At 43.6% G+C, this 20,078-nt stretch overlaps 1 protein-coding gene across 1 annotated transcript; it reads right to left on the bottom strand.

Annotated features, from left to right (window-relative positions):
* Positions 1-331: 331 nt before the first annotated feature.
* LOC107799943 (cyclin-SDS) lies at positions 332-4,908 on the bottom strand. The gene is made up of 7 exons (XM_075242315.1): positions 3,818-4,908; positions 3,425-3,586; positions 1,838-2,004; positions 1,369-1,497; positions 1,058-1,238; positions 796-840; positions 332-598 (listed from the first exon to the last, which is right to left on the bottom strand). The coding sequence occupies exons 1-7, from the start codon at positions 4,811-4,813 to the stop codon at positions 569-571; spliced, it is 1,710 nt and encodes a 569-aa protein (XP_075098416.1). The 5' UTR covers positions 4,814-4,908; the 3' UTR covers positions 332-568.
* Between the last annotated feature and the right edge of the window lie 15,170 nt (positions 4,909-20,078).

Below are 20,078 nucleotides of genomic sequence, written 5' to 3'. Positions count from 1 at the left end.
CTATAGCTCTGAAATATTCTCTCCATTGAATTCATCTCTAAGATTGCCCGCTTGTTTTATTTATCGCTTAGTTTGCTACTCTAGATTAGTTTTAATTAAATATTCATACTTTAGAAAATGTCTTGAATATATTAATTGTTTTAGTTTAATTCAGTAAATAGTTAATCACAAGTATCTGTGGGTATGATATATGGACTTACAATTCTATATTACTTGTACGATCATGTATACTTGCGTGTGTGTTTGGAAGCAACAAAACATATATCACAAATTTTATTTTTCAGCTACACTATTGTTTATATGCTGAATACAACAATTTCTTTTGAGTTCTTTCTACATGCTTGATTCCTGGCAAGGACAGTAGACACGAAGTGTACTTTTGGTATTGTTACAAGGACAAAAGAATGAAGTAAGCCTCACTTGCTCAAACTTCAGAAGACTATATCTTGATGTTATTGCCTGAGACTTTTGGAAAGACTAAGAAAAAATTTTAGCCAAAGAATGAGATGAAAAACTGATTTACTCCAAAATATGCAGAATTTTTTTGAGATGCTGGACCACCTTCATATCATATGTACTTCACCAACCATTCCAAGCTCTGTCATGTATGAACAATATGCCATCAGAAAGCTTCTTTGATAAACTAAAAAGAGTAACTTCATTAAACCAGTATCATAGCTTAGATTATGCAAAATATGAAAAGGAGTGACTTTAGAGTTGTATTAGTTGTCTGGCTCAAGTTTCTGCACAGATAGAGAAAAATGAGCTTAATATTGGTAGAATGCCATATAATACCTTTATGCAATCAGGTAAATCCTCGTCTTTTATTCTCGCATGAGTCTGCAGATGAAGAGATCAAGAAACATGTGAATTAGAGTTCAAATGCACTTCCATCATGACATTTGGGGAAAATGTGGCGCCTGCAAAGCACAATTATGGATAAACTCGTGCTTACAAATATACTTGGAGCTGATGTTGTTTTTGAAGTCGTATTTCCAAGTAGAAAACATAGTCACAGACACATTTTGGATTCATAATCATGTCTTACAGAAGTTACCTCTGTGACCAAATGGCAAGAGGCATAAAGGTTTGCAGCTGATGAAGCAAGAATCACAAGTGCAGAAGCTACAGTTGATGGTCTGTAACACAAGTGTTCATGACCCTGCAAAGCTAGTACTGCCAGGTACTTGGCAGTCCTCTCCACGTCTTCAGTAGCTCGAGCGGCCTTAAGATAAAACCTATATTGGCCGGGACAAAAGCCGTATAAAATAAATTGCTTTTTACTTAGATTTAGTAGGGGTAAGGCAAAATCATCAAGTATCATATTTTGAGCAATAAGAATTTGTATAGCATGGTTGATCATTGTACCATAAGAAGTTGTATATCGTTGGAAGCAGACACTGGAAGTTTAGGACCTCCTGCAGCAACCACTCCATAGCCACCACTTCACTACAGCTATATGCGGTGCCTGCAACAACAAATGTCTTCTGGCGGATGCTGAAATGGAAGTTGTGAACTTGTCAACTGGAGTAACTATTTTGCAAATGAGACCTAAGCAGATAAACATCTTTTAACGATGATATGGAACGTTAAAGACCAAGACTTTTAACTTGTTCATCAATTTGAGTTTTCCCTTTAAAAACTTTAGCAATCTATCCCAGTGACTTAAACATCAGAGAAAATAAATGCAAGGTAATTTGCAATGCTGAGCTTCCACAGATTTTATAATTGATTTCAAACTCTGCTAGTATGCACTTTCGTTAGCCATTTCATTCTTATGCTCTAGTGGCACTCAAGGGAACAAGCCTAGAAATAATGTCAGAGCAAGAAATGTTACCTATTGTAAGGCTGGTTTTCTTCAATCCTGACTGCCAGAGTAAAGCTGGCTACACCAGCAATTTGAAGGCATCTTCTGGTTTTGAAGTACCCTTTACTAAGAAATCGATCAAAGAGGTTGACACTTAAAAACATCGTCTCCTTCTGAAGTTTCTTCCTTGTAGCTTGCTGTAAAAGAAGTAATGTCCAACATTAGACGGCAAAGGGAACTGCAAACACTAATGGCATTAGTATGTATTTGCACATTTCCGCAGCATAGTCTGTTAAAACAAGATTTATTTCATTGTACTCCTTAGGCTCTTAATCAAGGTTAATAGCATCCATCAGATGGGAAAAAGGTATATTTTGTACTGCAATTCTCTGCAGAAAAAAAAAATGGGAGTCTTGGGATGTCAAAGAATGGTCTCGCACATTTCACCTTGTAAAGAACTGTAAAATTTCTTGTCATTTTTTAGTAACAGCGTAAAGAACTGTAAATTTTCTTATCATTCTTTAGTAACAGCAATAGTGGAATTGGAATCCTCCCAGCACCATGGGGTTTAAGGGCCATCAATTGGTAAACCCCTGAAATGCAAGTGAAATTTAAAAATCAAGTGCGGACAATTTTTTTGCTTTTCATTAGAAATTTACTGCGACGCCCATCCCCATCACTTCCCGCGTGAGTTACTCTATGAATGAAAAACAAAAACATAAGCAAAAAGTTGAGTTATGATACTCTATCTGTCTCTATTTACATATAGCATCCTTTTCATTTTCGAACTTACCGAAATGTTTGACAATATTATTCTATTCAACTTTCACAAATTTCATGATCAATTTAAAATTCATCTTATTATTTCAATATTGAATTTTAATGAAAATATCTTCCCGATCAAATTACTAATATTCAACCATTAATTTTCTTTTTTTTTTTTGGTAAATAAAAGTTTTTATTACCAATGGCAATCAGTACAAGAAAAAAAACTGCAAAGTGACCTCTCCAGTATGCAGCAACTACAAAGCTACCTCCAATCACTACTACAACGATTGTGCTGCCAGAGCCCTACTAGACAGGGTAAACATTTAGCTTTCTTCTACTATTATTAACATAATACTAATATAAAAGAAATAACCTATTAATCTCCTCATTCATTCAAGCACTTTCATGTAATATAAAAGGAAGGATTATACTTTATATGGACCTTACTTTTATATTTTTTAAAAATATAAATATAGAATTTAAGATATATACGACTTTTTATATTATCACTGGATTATCAACTAATGCTTGAAAATTTTACCAGTTAATTAAACTCGTAAATATATAACTGCACCATGAATGACATGCATCACGCAATATGGTCAGCAACATTATAGGCTCACGTGCAAACTGGATTCTATTGGCTTATTGCCAGTAAGTAGAAAATATGACTTCCAATCCACATGCACAATCAGCGTAAGTTTTCCACATACATAAAAAATTAACATATCACACAAATTTTATTTGATTTGCTAGCAACATCATTTTACAGTTAAATATAACTTGAATTTTGCATCAACTAGAAATTAAGAAACGTGGAATAGCACGTCTCATCACTAATTAACTTACCTCAAGGATCCAACGAACCATCTGCAACCGCTGCTGGACGATGAGATCGCCGTAGTCCGTCGTGGAGCAGTACTCCTCGGCGTAGTCATGTAGATACAATTGCCTCCTCTCTCTCTTCCTTATCATCCTATAGCTCTCTTCATCCTCTTCTTCTTCCAATCCCTGCTTCATACCAAAAAACGAGAAAGAAACAGAAGAATCATAATGTTGTTTAAGGCTAACACAACTAAAATAAGCGTGAATTTCAACAATAATGTAATAACTAAACTGCGGTGAATTTCATCAAATCCTAACAACAAATACATTTCAATTTGGATGAATTTAGAGCTGAGATATAAAAAAAATTGAAAAGCAAATTTTAGGTACAAAGGAAGTAGGATTTATAGAACCTACGATTAACTCAGTAGAAATGTGATCATCGTCTGGAGAGTTTATGGAAGTGGATTGCAAACCGACGGTTGATGATCTGCAGAACAGTTGATTGAATTGAAGAAACAACGCGAAAGTAGGTGAAGGACTAGCGTCGGCGTTCGATTTCTCCGAGAACTGGCTTCCAGAATCGTACCAATCGGATGAACTATAATCGGCGAACAGATCTATATCTGAACTCTCCGGGAAAATCTCCGACTGGAGTTCGGAGTAAGTTGATGAAGAATAATTGTCAAAAATATCACTGTTTGAGAGATGTTCAGAACATTCCAGATCAAAATCCGCTCCAACGAGCTTCTCATGTGATTGTCCTATAGCAGATTCTACCTCTGGACTGACTCGTGAAACTTCAGAATTCTTCACATCTTCCGTTGCTCTGTTTTCACTACATTTGATTGTTTGAACTGATAATTTTCCATATTTTGACTCAGAAGGCGATTGTAACACAGAATTGAACGAAACGACATCATCGTCTCTGATTTTCTCAGCATTTTTAGAGCTTTTACCGCAAAAATCACCAGAAGCTTCATTAGAATCCTCAGTTTCTTCAATATATTTTACATTTCGCTTCTGTTTTGAGAAGATATCGTGAGAGATATCTACTGGATTTTGATCAGTTTTCGTGATTTTACTGGAAAATGTCTGAAAACTAGATATCTCCGATGACTCAACACAAGAGCACTCCGATAATTCCACTTCAGCATCGGTGCTTCGTCGCTTCTTCACTGCCGTTTCCTTATTCACAGAACTTTTGCTCGATTCACCTAAGAGTTCGCTGGTCAAGTGCGACGAACCAGCAATACTAGATAAGGAACGTAGAATTATCGGAGTGATACGTGATCTCCGCCGGCGATGTAGCTTCGACCGGAGTTGCTTCGTCACCACTGGCGGGAGGATTTTCTCGGTCGGTTGCTGAACCGCCGGTTGAAGTGCTGCTTCCCAGGGTAACTTTCGCTTCATTACTTGTACTTTTGTTCCGAAAGTGGGAAAATCTCAAATCTTAACTGAGCGTTCTAGTTGTGTCTGTTTCTGTGAGAGAGTAGCTGAGAGAAAGCCGTTAATGGTGTTTGTTTGCTGCAGAGAAAAGGGAGTGTGAGGGGTTTATATACCCTGTGGTTGAGGGGGACCTACCTTGGTGTCACTTCAGTCATGCTTTTGCTATTTTCCTCACATTTTATTTATTTATTCTCGTAGTGTGGATTTCTACTTTTGTACCATAAATAAGTACAGTATACTAGTATAATTTTTTACTATGATTTATTGTACAAATCCTACATTTGCCTTGTCACTTCATTTCTTTCTTTGAAAAGGGAACTCTACGTACAACGAGTCCCAAACCTAAATGTCTAACATTTTGGATTGAAAACACGTTTCTACGGTATTAAAAAAAGTTACTTTTCTATATACAACACATTATTATACTGTGTTTTACTTTAACAGAATTTTAGCTGTTAAAGTAAAGCGCAGTATAATACCGCGTTTTACATATAGTGCGGTATTATACTGTGTTTTACTTCTTTTTTGGGCCCACCAATAAGTGTTCTGCGGTTAACTGATATAACAATAATTCAAATATATAAAGCGCGGTATTATACTGCATTTTACATAAAAAAATTCTACACCCCGAGCTAGGACTTACCTTATTTAAAGGCGTTAGGATTTTATGAAAATCCATTCAAAACTTACTTTCAAACTTCCGTTCATACTTTTCTTCTTGTTATCAAGCATTTTTTTATAATGTCTGAAGAGACAAAAATAAGGGTTTCATTATATTGGGGGGAGGGGGTGAGGTTGTAATAGAGAATAACTCTGTGAGGTAGAGTTCACCTCTATAGTGTCATGTTAAATTGCCGCTTACAATGGAGTACGATAAATTGTATCATTGTTACGTAAAAAATGAGTGCAAGGAAACGTTCGGTGAACCTTAAAGTAACCGGTAGATTTCCGTATTCTGTGACTCCGCATGAGTTTGCTTATTATTCTGAGTTTAACATCGAAGATGGGGAAACTCTTAGAGATTTTTGCGGATTCCGGATGAATACAGAGAATTTATTGTAATAAAATTATTGAAAATCTACGTCAAGGTTGAAGACGTTTCCAATAATGAGGTTGTGCATAGTAGGAATAAACCCCAGTCATCGGGTGGTTATTCTGGAGCAGTTTTTGCCGGACAGATTCCTGATGAAAGAGTTTGCCTTGATTTAAACGTATCACCACCGGCGAATGAGTAAGGAGGAAATAGTTTTTCGACTTTATATAATCCACAAGACGACTGGTAAACTTCAATTTTTTTACGCTTTAGCTATGTCTATTTTATGTTTGAATTGGACTTGTATTAACACTTATATTTTTCATAGGGGGTACCGTTCGGATATGAATTTTACAAATTATGACCCCACTCTTAGTTGGAATATGCGTAGTTCTGGCGTGTTGGACCACGGTGGTCCATCCGGGAGTCATCACCAACAAAAAGATGTCCATCACGGAACGTCAACACAGTACGACTTGTAAGTGAAGTTATATAGCTATATGTAAAGGATTTATCAATTTCAGTAGCTTATCATTTTGTTCTTTTTGTGCAGTGAAAATGAGCAACTTGATATTCCTGACCTCACACAGTTGCCCGTAGACGACGTATTGACTCGTGATTTGGTAGATGCGCAGAGTCAGGAAGATGATAGTGATTATGACAACAATGTCGATGAGTCTGGAGATGACACACCCTTCCCTGATGAGGGTGATGATGAGGAGGAAGTGAATGTCGAACCTGAGCTGACGAGGGAGCATGCTCCTCCAGCTCCCGTTAGACCAAGAGTGTACGAGTCCCAAGTGCTATTTCATGAACGGAATATTCCCTACCTTGATAATTTGCCAGGTATGCCAGATATGGATACTCTCACAAGGGATGCTGATGAATTTCGGTCAGCAATGTGGGATGAGTCTAGACTAGTGGTGCTGACAAAGTGCATGTATTTTCCCGATAAAGCTCGCCTAATCAGGGCTGTAAAAATCTACAGCGTAAGAGAGTGACGTGAGATGATAGTAAGGGATTCAGCTACAGAGATATACAAGGCTGTATGCTGTAGAGACTTTATGGGTTGTCACTGGATGTTGCGCGCCAGCAAGAAGAAATCAGGGTTGTGGAAAGTTGGTAAATATATTGTGACGACCCGACCAGTCGTCTCATGAGTTACCGCTCCATTTTTTCCATTTCTGTTTTTTTATGCATTGTTTATCTGTGTTATATGGTATCGGGTTGGTCGGATAGAATTCAGAATAATTTTGGTAAGGTTTGAGACACTTAGTCTCTTTGAGGAAGCTTAAGTTAGAAAAGTCAACTGGATGTTGACTTATGAGTTAGAGGGATCGAGTGTGAGTTTCGATGGTTCGAATAGCTTTTGGAGGTGATTTGGGACTTAGGAGCGTGATCGGAATGAGTTTTGGAGGTTCGGAGTAGATTTAGGCTTGAATTGGCGAAGTTGATATTTTGGCGATTTTCGATTGGTAGGTGAGATTTTGATATAGGGGTTGGAATGGAATTTTGAGAATTGCAATAGTTCCGTTGTATAATTTAGAATGTGTGTGCAAAATTTCAGGTCATTCGGACGTAGTTTGGTTAGGTTTTTGATCAAAAACGTAATTCAGAAGATTTTGGAAAGTTAAACTTGAATTCGATGTGTTTTGGTTGATTTGATGTTGTTTGAGGTATTTTGAAGATTTGAATAAGGTTTTAGGATATGTTGGTGCTTTTGGTTGAGGTTCCGAGGGCCTCGGGGTGATTTCGGATGGTTGACGGGGAGTTTGAGAAATTGTTGCAGCTGCAGATTTTTTTGCTGCTTCTGGTATTTCTGCACCTGCGGATTAGGGACCATAGGTGCGACGACACATAGGAGGAAGAGGAGTCGCAGAAGCGGAAGGAACTACAGAAGCAGTTAAGGGACCGCATCTGCGAAGGTGCAGGTGCAGTATAGTTCATCGCATATGCGAAACCTGGGGACTTAAGTGATTTTCGCAGAAGCGGTTCGAGGACGGCAAATGCGGTACCGTAGAAGCGGTAAATAGGGCTGCAGATGCGAAAATGTCTGGGCAGAAGGTATAAATTGTGTCCTTCGTAATTTTGAGCTATTTTCACCATTTCTAATTCGGCTTGGGAGCTTTTTGGACGATTTTGAAGAGGGATTTCAAGGGTACTTCATTAAGGTAAGGAATTTGGACCTAAGACTCGTCCCTATGCTACTAATTCATGGATTAGAGCTATGATTAATGGAATTTAAGGGTTAAAATTGGGGAAACTAGGGCTTGGAAACTTAGACCTTTGCTTGAGGATTTGAAGGATCATTTGAGGTCGGATTTTAGAACTTTTGATATGTATAAACTTGTGGGAGGATAAGGATTCCGTTGATGTAAAAATTATCGAATTTCGAGACATGGGCCCGAGGGTCAGATTTTGGTAATTTCGGGATTTGTGTCGTATTTTGATTATTTTCGCTTGGGCTTCATTCCCTTAGCATATTTTGACATCCTCGTTCTGATTTTGGATAGATTCGATGCAAGTGGAGGTCGATTCGAGGGGCAAAGGCGTCGCGAGCTAGAGATTTGATCGGTTCGAGGTGAGTAATAATTGTAAATGATATTCTAAGGGTTTGAAACCCAAGATTGCACATCGTAGTGCTATATTGAGGTGACGCACACATTTGATGACGAGCGTGGGGTCGTGCACTACTAGGGATTGTGATTTAGTCCGTCCCGAATGACTATTTTACCGCATATTTGACTGAAATCTATTTGTTATCATCATGATTTGGGTTGAATGCCATATTTGGGCCTTGTGCCAACTATTTGAACCTTTCGGGGATTTTTACTGGTATTTTCTCTCTATGTTGACTTTATACTTGAACTCAATCATGTTATATTTCACTGTTTTTCGTACTCAGCCATGTTTACTCTCTTTTAACACTTACATGATCTTTCAAATGATATTTTTGGGCTGAGAATCATGTTTTACTATTGCTCGAGTGGCTTGTGAGGATTTTGACTGAGTAAGGCCAATGGCCTATGTTGTGAGGAAACAATTGATACTGATTATGAGGTCGAGGGCCTGAGATATGTACGCCACGAGATGGCTTGATTCATATGAGGATGAGGGCCTAGTGATGAGGCCATGAGGTGGCTTGATAGTGTGCTTGGGCCATAAGGGGCCCCTCCAGGAGTTTATACACCCTCAGTGAGCGCGGGTACCCATTGTGATGTGAGATTGAACCCAAGGGGCTGGTATTGTTCTATGTGATTGCCCGAGGAGCTGGTATTGTTCTGAGATGTTGCCCGAGGGGCGGATTTGTTGATACTGTACCCGAGGGGCGAACCTTTATGTGTTTACTTTTCACAATTGACTGCTAATTACCTACTTAATTGTTGAAAAAGGCTTTTCATGAAGTTAAATTTGAGTTAAAGGATTTTTACCTATCTTTCACTAGTTTTACTATTTTTTAATGGTTTTACTACTTCATTATAGCATGCTTTGTGCCTTACGTGATTTCCTGCTTTCAATCTTTATTTAAGATTATTACTCACTGAGTTGGAGTACTCACTTTACTCCCTACACCCTGTGTGCAGATTCAGGCGTATCTGGTCCCGCTCCTGAGTGCTGATCATTTCTGGCTCAGGCGGATCCGAGGAGTCTCTAGGTAGCTATTGGCATTCGCAGCCCGGAGCTCTTCCCTATCTTAGTCCTTCATGTTCCTAGTTTTCTGCATTAAACTCTATAGTTATATTTGGAGTATTCCGTTTTGCTAGATGCTCATGACTAGTGACACCCCGGTATCAGGCTGTGTTGGGTTATTTTTCGTGAATTATGCTATTACCTGTTAACTTTGAATTATATTATCATGCTTTACATTTATTTCTTATGGTTTAACTGTTAATAATTAGATATGGGAAGTGTCGGCTGGCCTTGTCTTCACGAGAGGCGCCATCACGACCGGGTCCGGGTTTAGGGTCGTGACAAGTTGGTATCAGAGCCTAGGTTACATAGGTCTCACGAGCCATGAGCAGGTTCAGTAGAGTCTCGCATATCAGTACAGAGACGTCTATATTTATCCTCGAGGGGCTGCAGAACCTTTAGGAAAAACTTCATATTCTTGAAATTCTTGTCGTGCGAATTTGTTGATCTGAGTACTAAACTTCTGTTATTCTATTCTCTCACAGTTGGTGAGGACACACACTACCGGTCAGGATGGATGACCACCAGTACCACCAGTTGTGGCCACGATAGGGGCAGAGGTGTGGCTCGTACAACAGCTAGGCCAGCACCTGTAGATCCACCAACAGCCCCAGTTCAGGATCAGGTCCTAATTATGGGCGCTCCAGTAGCACCAGCTCAGGTACCATCGGTGTCCATTGTGATTCTCGGTCTTTAGGAGGCCTTGGCTCAGATCCTATCAGCTTGCACTGGCCTAGCTCAGGCGGTTTCAGCTACTACAGTCGCAGCTACTTCTTAGGCTGGGGGAGGCAATCAGAATCCCGCCGCTCGCACACCTGAGCAGGTCGTGCAGGGACTTCAAACGTCGGGGGCACATCCAGCCCAGCCAGTTGTAGCTGCTCAGAACTATGTAGTTCCTGCCATACCAGAGGACGAGTAGCATAGGTTGGAGAGGTTTGGTAGACTTCAACCTCCGACCTTCAGTGGTGCAGAGGACGAGGATGCCCAGGGCTTCTTGGATAAGTGTGTGTATGGCGAAATCAGAAGAATCCATCTCCCGCCATTAAGGCATACTCAGGATATCGAGATGGCACCTCGAGGCTGTGGGATCAGGATCAGGCTCTCTATCTTGAGGATCATCCGCGGTCCTGCAATGGCCCCGTGGTTCAGGGGTTCGTCCGCAACCCAGCAAAAATTACGAAGATGGGGGACTCCCAAGGCGAACAGTTAGAGTCAATAAGCTTTGGCACCATGCCATGCCTAGCCGTCCCATCCCCGTGTCTTTACATTTAATACATCATGTACCATGCCGTGTTCCCCTGCCTATATAAGGGGAATCCATACCACTTTGTAAAGGGTTGATGTTGCTCCACTTATCCATTAAAGCAATAATCTCTCTCTCTCTCTCTCTCTCTCTCTCTTTCTTCTTCTAGATCATTTGTTCTCATTGGCCCGAGGCCATTTAGCATTCATTGTTCTTTCATCTATTCTTCACTTTCTAGCTCAACATTGTCTATGAAGAGCCTTATTTAATCGTATTACTGCTCATTATCCCCTTCCCAGCTGTTCCCGATAGTTCGAACTCGACCCCGAGGCCCCCATTAACCTACTCTACATCCGGCCAGCAGGCCCCTTCGGTTTGGTTACTGCCTCGATTTAGTTCGTATTTTATCGATATACCGTGTATTCTTAACACAAACTACCTTAACAACTAGCTAGAGAATAGATCACGTATTTTTAGAATCATATTTACAAATTTAATTATTGTTACCATTTTTACGGTAAACAATGTCTGGCTCGGTAAGCAAAATCGAGAACGACTACCCCGAGAACCACGACAGAAGCGGTATGGCTGTTCTAGCGGTTGACGCGACACCACAGGAGCCTAATAACGCATCTTGGTCGATTCAAGCGGACGCGGGCTTGCGAGGCGTGCAACAAGTCGATGAAGCCTCATGCACCGATGATAGCGTACAACTCGCTGACCAATAGAAAGCTCAAAAAACCCCGGCCCAGGAAGAACAGGAAGTTAGTCTTCAAGTTATCATTGAGATGTTGCAGGCACATCAACTGGCCATCGCTCAGCTGCAAAATCTCCCGGAGACCCCCGACGCAATAACAATGAGGACACCTTCTTACGATGAGCCAGTACCCAAGAGGTCAAGTTACGACGAGTCGGTGACCGACCTCAGCACAGCGAAGATGCTGGGGAATCTCCTCAAAAAGATCAAATCAGGTTCATGGAAGCTCTTACAACAATCGACTCTCCGGGGAGCAGCCCCGAAACTTGCTTCTTAGAAACCCGGAATGCCAGAACTCCTTAGGTGCGACAGGACCTTGGATCCGTACGGGCACACCACCGCTCGTGCGTGCTAGTTTAGAGGCAACGACGCCTGAGACGATGGGTTCGATCCCGCCTTGGACCGATCGGATACACACACCAGGCACCAGTACCAAATCGGGGCCACGGACAACCCCCTAGGAACCCCCTCGGGTTTGGTATATCCAAGCGGATCCCTCGGCGAAGAAGCTAGTACAAAGCAGATGGAGGTATCATCCATGTGCAACGAATGGAGGGAGTGACCTAAGATGCAGCCTACCTTGCAACAGTAGGGAGATAGCTCGGGGACAGCATCCTCGAGGAACCTCCGATGGAACCAGATACAACAAGGCACACCTGGTAAGGAAATCCCGCCCAGCTGGATGCAATTTTAGCATTGTTGTGCTGAGCATCGTGATCACCATAAGCGAGTCCGGCAATGCCAGGTGGCTCAGACCTTTCCGACCAAGACTCCTCCAAGAGAACCATGGCCCGATGCAGGAACAACAGGGCGCGCAGGGTCACCAGCCGAAAAGAACAACAACCATTCTATTCAATAGAGGTCGCCACCAAGTATCATCAAGCGGTCAAGCTCGAATCCGGCTCCAAGGGAGGAATGATATCGGGAAAAACGAGGCTGACAAGCCACGACGTATTGCCGTGAAAGTAGAAGGGCAGCGACACCCTTCAAAGACCCATAAAATTCAGAGAGAAAGTGCTCATCACCAGGAAAAGGCGGATCCAGGGAATATACCCAAAGGGTACCCTTACATCCAGGGAAAGGGATGCCGAGACTTCGCCTCGTCCTCGTATTCATCGCTAGTAACACCCTCCCTCATTTAGCCTATTCTAAGTAAAGCACGTGTTCATAAGTGCAGGTGTTTCGACCAATTACACCAACAAAGTCGGGCCAAAGCCAATAGGGCAGTTCAGACCAACGAACCAAATCACTCTAACACTTCAAACCTTTGATGGACTCCAGACACCGGTCGCCACAACAAATAGGAAAGCCACTCCCTCTATACAGCTCGCTTGAGCTCAGATTAGAGCGCTCAGCCTGCAAAGTGCGGACGTGTTATTCGAATGACAACGAGTACACCGCCCAGAGGCAATTTCAACCCCTCTCTGCCAAAAGGGATGGAACCCTCCAACAAGTGTGGAACTTAGGCATTCAACAAAAAGCTACATGCGAAAAGAGAAAATCCCTTACCGTACAACCCGCCGCTGGCACCAGCGCCAAACCTCAAAACGTCGCCTACGTATCCCGCAGCAAGGAAGAACTACTCCACTCCTTCGATTGTCTTTTTTTTTACTAACCTATATGCAGGCAGTCAGCCAAGGCATTCATAAATTCCGAACTCCACTCGGAAATCCGAGGCCCCTACAAGATCCGCTGAGCTCTCTTTCCTCGACCGGGTTTTCAACCTAAAGGTCCCGCCAACAAGATAATTAGCAGAGCAGCATACCCCCCAGAAAGGGCTATGACGAGCTCGCTGGCCTTCATTTTATAGTTAGGCGACGTGCGACGGTTTTCTCTTAAAGAGTACCATCTCCTCAGAAGGGCCAATAAATGGCAGGCTAGGTCTCGAAACAGAACCATACAAGTAGATCAGATCATCGGAGGAGCCGAGCACATGCGGGCTGAGCTCATGCCAATGAGACAACATGTACTTACAACATATATCTACACCAAGCAGTAAAGAATATATTTTCGGTATTTCATCACGACCTATATCTACGCCGAGCAGTAAAGAATATATTTTCGGCATTTCATCACGACCTATATCTATGCCGAATAGTAAAGAATATATTTTCGGCATTTTATCACGGCCTATATTTACGCCAAGCAATAAAGAATATCTTTCCGACATTTTGTACTTCGAGAAAGACTATTTCGACGTATTCACGGCAAATGCTTCTCCATCAAATGGGTCCCGAAATACTCGTAGACTTAGTATAAGCAATTAGACGACTTACATGACCCCAGGGTCGGAACTCCGGGCTCATCAAGCCCCTGGAAGGCAACTCCGAGCTCACAAGAAGCTGTCTTCAAGCTTAAACAAATTCGATGACTTGGAGACTGCTATCAATCGCCATATAACTGGAAAATCCAAAACTGTATGACCCCTAGCGGGCAGCCTCGGCATAACCAGATCTATACTACAAACTGTAAGACCTCAACAGGCAAGATAAACTGTAAGACCTCAACAGGCATGACAAACTGTAAGACCTCAACAGGTATGAAATTCCCGATATTTGGGCTATACATCACATTTGTAAGAATCCCTAAAGGGCATATCCTCGATGTAGATGCCTAAACTATCACTAGGGATCAAAAATGACTACGGCCAAATGCACACGACTACGGTCGAAATGGCTGATACAGCCAAAATAACGCGACTCGGGGATGTCCGACTGTTGTTAAAAAATTGCAGGCCACTACTCCGAATATACTTTGGAAAGAACCGGTTAAAACAGGCTTCCCTCCACAGGCAAAAACGAGCTCTGACAATGTCGGCTCCCAAAAATGTAAGAGAGTCGATCTACTCGACCTACGAGCTATAAACCTTACGAGGTGATCGAATCATCGCCGACAATGACTTGAAATTGAGGTTCCTCTGGAACCGACGATGGGTCAGGCAAAATACTACAAAAAAACCTTAATGAGCGGATACAAAGCCTGCAAAAAACCCACGGGCGAAAAACAGCATAAGAGCCATTGTCGCCAGCTAAGCAAGCCTATGGGCCACATATTGAAAGGTCTCTACGACCAAACAGCATAAGAGCCGTTGTCGCCAGCTAAAAAATCTTGACAACTTGAGGATTAAAATGAGCTCGAATCATAGTCTGATTCGGAGACCAGATCCAAAATAGTTAACTATGCAAGCCTACGGGCCACATATTAAAAGGTCTCTAAGACCAAACGGCATAAGTGACACCATCACCGTAAACTCAATAAAATCTAAGGGTCGATTGCAGCTCGAGTCGCAACGCGACTCAGAGACTGGGCCCGAAGATTGCAATATGCCTACGGGCACGACATAAGTCCTACTGTCGCCAGGATCTCCATGAAATGTAAGGGCCAATTATAGCTCGAATCGCAATACGACTCGGAGACTGAGCCCGTAGACAGTTGAAGCACGCAAGCCCAAGGGCGAATCCGGGATCAAATTGACCCGGTGGAAACACCAACAAGCGAAAAAATAGAAGATATAAGTCGTGGGGTTCCCCCCTCTTATTATTACATATTGATGGCGAGGCACAATCTCGGCCCGCGTGGTATAACGAAAGCTACATGTACACAACAAAGAAGGCAGGGAATATTCTTTCCCCTTTTTCCGGCAGCTACGACCCAGCGGTCTCCTCCTTATCACCTTCGTCATCGGATATCAGGAACTTGGCATCGAACTCCTCTCCTTTGGCTTGTTTGATCTCATCCGAAAGATCAAAGCCTCTGGCGTGAATCTCCTCGAGGGTCTCCCTCCGGGACCTACACCTCTCGTATTCCCTGCTATTGTTTGCACTATCAAATGCCTTCTTCAGCTCAGCCCTAGCGTCAGCGACACTCCTTGAATGAGCTGCCATATTCTGCCCCGCCCTTGTATTATTTATCACAACCTCTGCCCGGACGTTCACCACCTCGATGTTCGCCCTTGATAGTTCAGATGAGAGCCTCACGATCATCTTTGCCCAAGTAGAATCAACAAAGTCACGTTTGGTCGTGCCGACCTCGCCCTAGAGTTGTTCCAACTCACCTGCCTTGTCCTTCAACTGAAACAGCAACACGTCAGAGATGGCAGGAAAAAAAGGGGGAATACAGGCCAGCGCAGAATGCAGGATACCTATTTCTCCAGCAGGGCCTCCCAGGCGCGACTCCAGTCCTCCCCACGCCGTAAAGAGACGAGCTCATTTTCCTTTGCCGTACAAAGAAGTTTGAGGGATCTTTCCCTTTCTCGAGCCTCCCGCGACAGAGCCTCGTAATGAAGCAGCACGGTTTTGAGCCTATCAAAAGCCTGAAGAAGAATAGCGGGGTGAGTAAAGGGAAGAGAAAGGAGCATGAGGCCAGAACATCCCTACCACGATCGAAAACTCACCATGAGGCCAAGATGATGAGCCTCGCCGAGGGCCAGAGCAACCCCGGATGGTGCATCAATCCCGGAAGCTTGCTGGACAACCAAATCACTTCCCCTCAGCCGCTGCGTAGAGGGCACCTCACCGCAAGCCTTCTCACACCGAGGAACATCTTTCCTTTTGCCAACGCTCCTTCTTCGCCTTTTCTTTCGCATGCTCACAGCTCGGACCAGCTTCTACTCAGCCGCTAGAGATATGTCGCAAACCATTGCGTGTGCTGAAGCCGCATCCTCCTTATAAGTAGCGACATCTCGCTCGGCCCCAGACTTAGCCGCAGTCAAAGTAACAATCTCCCGGCGAGTGTACAAAATAAAGCCCTTAGAGGTCGCCAATTCACCGGCTACAGCCTTGCTCCGCTCCTTCAGCCCTGAGATCTCCGCCTCCAACTGACTAATCCGCGAGCTACTCTGCTCAACCTACAGCGAAGGGCAAGATGATGGATATGTGAATAATGGAACATGTGTGGATTCTGAGTAAAAAAGTAGGTGCGAGCAAGGTAGAGTACTTGAGCAGCAAGAGCGACCTTCTCCCGAAGAGCCGCCTCCAATGAGACCCGAAGCTCCCCCAACTCTTTATCTCCCCGAGCGCCACGAGCCTCCGAGTTTTGAAGTTTCGAAGCAATGATATCGAGCTCCTTCTCCCGGCCAGAAAGCTCCTCACGAAGCTGGAGGATGGAGTGATCATACGCCTCTTTACACTGCAATACGATGAAAAAATTAAGAGAGATGACAAATGATGCCCGAAAACAAAAAGGAATATGTAATCAAAAACTATCACCTGCTATAGGGACTTCTCCACCTCTTTAACGGCACCAAAAACGTCGAGGTCAGCTCCGTTAGTACACCATCAAAGATGTTGGCAATAAAGCCTCCACCTCTGAAAGGAGTGCCAACCGTGGCACCAATCATCCTTTCAGCATCCCTTAGCTCTCCCAACGAGACCGGGTATTTCTGAATAAGATCGTTCGGGCCACCGATCTCTCTGAATAGCAGCCCATGTCCTTGGAAAGTCCCGAACCATCGGGACCAACAGTCCTACTAGTAGAAGCCACATCAAATCCGGCAGCACGACTCGAAGTCACAGTAATATCCTCCTCGAGGACCCCCGGCTCTTTAGCCTTGCCGGACCCGGTCGTCCCGGACTCAGCAGCCTCCGGCTGAGGCACGTGTAAATCTCTCACACTGGACCTCGTTCTCCTCCTCAACGAACTTCTATCCTCATCCTCCCCCTCAGCATCAGGGTTCGACCCAAATTCTAGGGCAACGGTTTCATCAGGACAAGCAGTGGCCACCCTGTCTTTCCTTTTCTTGCTCATATCAGGCCCCAAGGCCTTCGCTTCACCATCGGGAGGTGGCCTTATCTGCATATTCTCTCCAAGACCTGCACCAGCATAAGAGACACAACACGTCGCTACTTAGAGTTCGGAAAGAAATACAAAAGGTGAAACACGAGCAATGAAGAACCCTCACCATGATTCTTAGCCACCTAGCGCTTATTGGACATGATGGTCCAAGATCGGAGACGATATGGGAACTTTACATCCAAGCACCTGATCCATCCCGCCAAGTCTGGGACTGCCTCGGGATACCAAGCGACCGCTGGAGAAAGCACAAAAAGGATTATCGTGACAAATATAAGAATAATTGAGAAGTGACTAAAGAGAAGTTCACTCATGTTGATTGTTCCATCGCTCTGGAAAGGGCATCCTCCAGACCGGGATGATATCTGAGGTCCTCACTCAAACGAACCTGCTCATCCATCCCCGGTCCTTCCCCTCATCAACACTTGTGAAGAAAGATTTTTTGGATCGATGTCGAAGCTTGATAAGCCTCGATACAGTCGTGGATGGTACAACCTGATCAAATGGCTTAGGGTAAAGACCTCACCCGTAACCCCTTCGGTCAAATGCCTGAGCATCAACACGATCCTCTAAAAGGACGGGTAGATCTGACCGAGGGTCACCTGATATTGAGCGCATAATCAAGGATAAGCGGGTTGATTTCCAAAAGAGGAGATCCGACTGATTTACGAGGACCCAAGGTGAATGGGTAAGTGTATACGTAGAGAAAGCCATCCTTAACGTCAGTAATGTTGTCACGGTAGTCAGGAATTTCTACCTCCACTACCTCACTCCATTGGCAATCCTCTTTCACTTTGTCAACATTGGTCATGACACTGACATATTGAGATACATGCTCACATCGACCCGATGTGGACGAGGGAGTTTCTATGTCGAAATCATCCGACGTATCGATATCGGGAGGGGTCCATTGCTCCAAAGTAGGAACTGATTTATTTTCCCCTTTAGACGGTCAGGACGACGACGTAGTATCACCCCGTCGAGGGACCGTCCGTCGAGGGACCGTCCTGGAAGTCCTAGCCATAGCAGATGGTAAAACCTTTTCCATAAAGAGAAGGAAAAAAGCAAAGGTGTCAAATTGCAAAATTCTGGTTTAAAAGCCTGAGGAAAAGATGAAGGTAGGGAGTATCTAGCAACCGGAGCATTTATAGCAACCGCTAGGAAAGCAGAAGAGACAAACCAACGGTAGTTCATAGGTTTCTCAATTACCGTATTTGACGGCTGCGCTGCACGGTTCCCTAGGAAATAGCATTGAATGCTTTTAGATGGTTGACGTCACGACAATGATGACCTTGAGACGAAGATTTAACATCGTTTCCTATCGCTCCGTTCTAGGAAACACAAAGACTATCTGTGTATGGCAAAATCAGGAGAATCCATCTCCCGCCATTAAGGCCTACTCGGGATATCGAGACGGCACCTCGAGGCTGTGGGATCAGGATCGGGCTCTCTATCTCGAGGATCATCCGCGATCCTGTAGTGGCCCCGAGGTTCAGGGGTCCGTCCGCGACCCAGCAAAAATTACGAAGATAGGGGACTCCCCAGGCGAACAGTTAAAGTCAATAGGCTCTGGCACCATGCCATGCCTAGCCATCCCATCCTCGAGTCTTTACATTTAATACATCATGTATTATGCCGTGGTCCCCTGCCTATATAAGGGAAATCCATACCACTTTGTAAAGGGTTGATGTTGCTCCACTTCTCCATTAAAGCAATAATATCTCTCTCTATCTCTCTTTTCTTCTAAGTCATTTGTTCTTATTGGCTCGAGGACATCTTAGCATTTATTGTTCTTTCATCTATTCTTCACCGTGTAGCTCAACATTGGATGTGAAGAGCCTTATTTAATCGTATTACTGCTATTTATCCCCTTCCCGACTGTCCTCGATAGTTGAAACTCGGCCTTGAGGCCCCCATCGACCTACTTTGCATCCGGCCAGCAGTCCCCTTTGGTTTGCTTACTGCCTCGATTTAGTTCATATTTTATCGATATACCGCATATTCTTAACACAAACTGCCTTAACAACTAGCTAGAGAATAGATCACGTATTTTTAGAATCCCATTTACTAATTTAATTGTTGTTTCCATTTTCACGGTAAACAAAGTGTTAGAAGATTCTTCGAACAACGGGTATTCTAGAGACTAGCGGGGTCGCTTTCACTACTTATCAGTTTTCTGGAGCTGCCTTCACTTGGTGGGAGGCTTTTGAGAGGCGTATGCCTATTGGTGCAACACCCCTTACCTGGCAGCAGTTCTCTGTTCTCTTTTTGGAGAAGTATGTGTCGTAGTCTCGTAGAGAGGAGCTGCGTAGGGAGTTTGAGTGGTTGCGTCAGGGAGAGATGACTGTGACGCTATATGAAATGAGGTTCTCCGAGTTAGCTCGTCATGCTATTTTGTTGGTTCCGATAGATAGAGAGAGGATTAGGAGATTTGTTGATGGCCTCACTTATCAGCTTCATATTCTCATGACCAGAGAGAGGGTGATTGGTGCTACCTTTAAGGAGGTTGTAGACATTTCTTGGGAGATTGAGTCTGTTCGTCGCCAGGAGCGCGAGGAAAGGGAGGCCAAGAGGCCTCGAGGATCTGGTAGTTACATTGGTGCTCCTTCAAGAGATCAATTTTAGCACGGTAGAGGCCGTCCATTCAGGCATGCTCAGCCAGCTCGCCCAGGTTATCGTGGGGCGTCATCGGGTCATAGTTCTCACACCTCTCATC

This window comes from Nicotiana tabacum, chromosome 21, assembly GCF_000715075.1.
Source record: "Nicotiana tabacum cultivar K326 chromosome 21, ASM71507v2, whole genome shotgun sequence".
Classification (NCBI taxonomy): domain Eukaryota; kingdom Viridiplantae; phylum Streptophyta; class Magnoliopsida; order Solanales; family Solanaceae; genus Nicotiana; species Nicotiana tabacum.
This window is presented reverse-complemented; position numbering and strand designations above follow the sequence as displayed.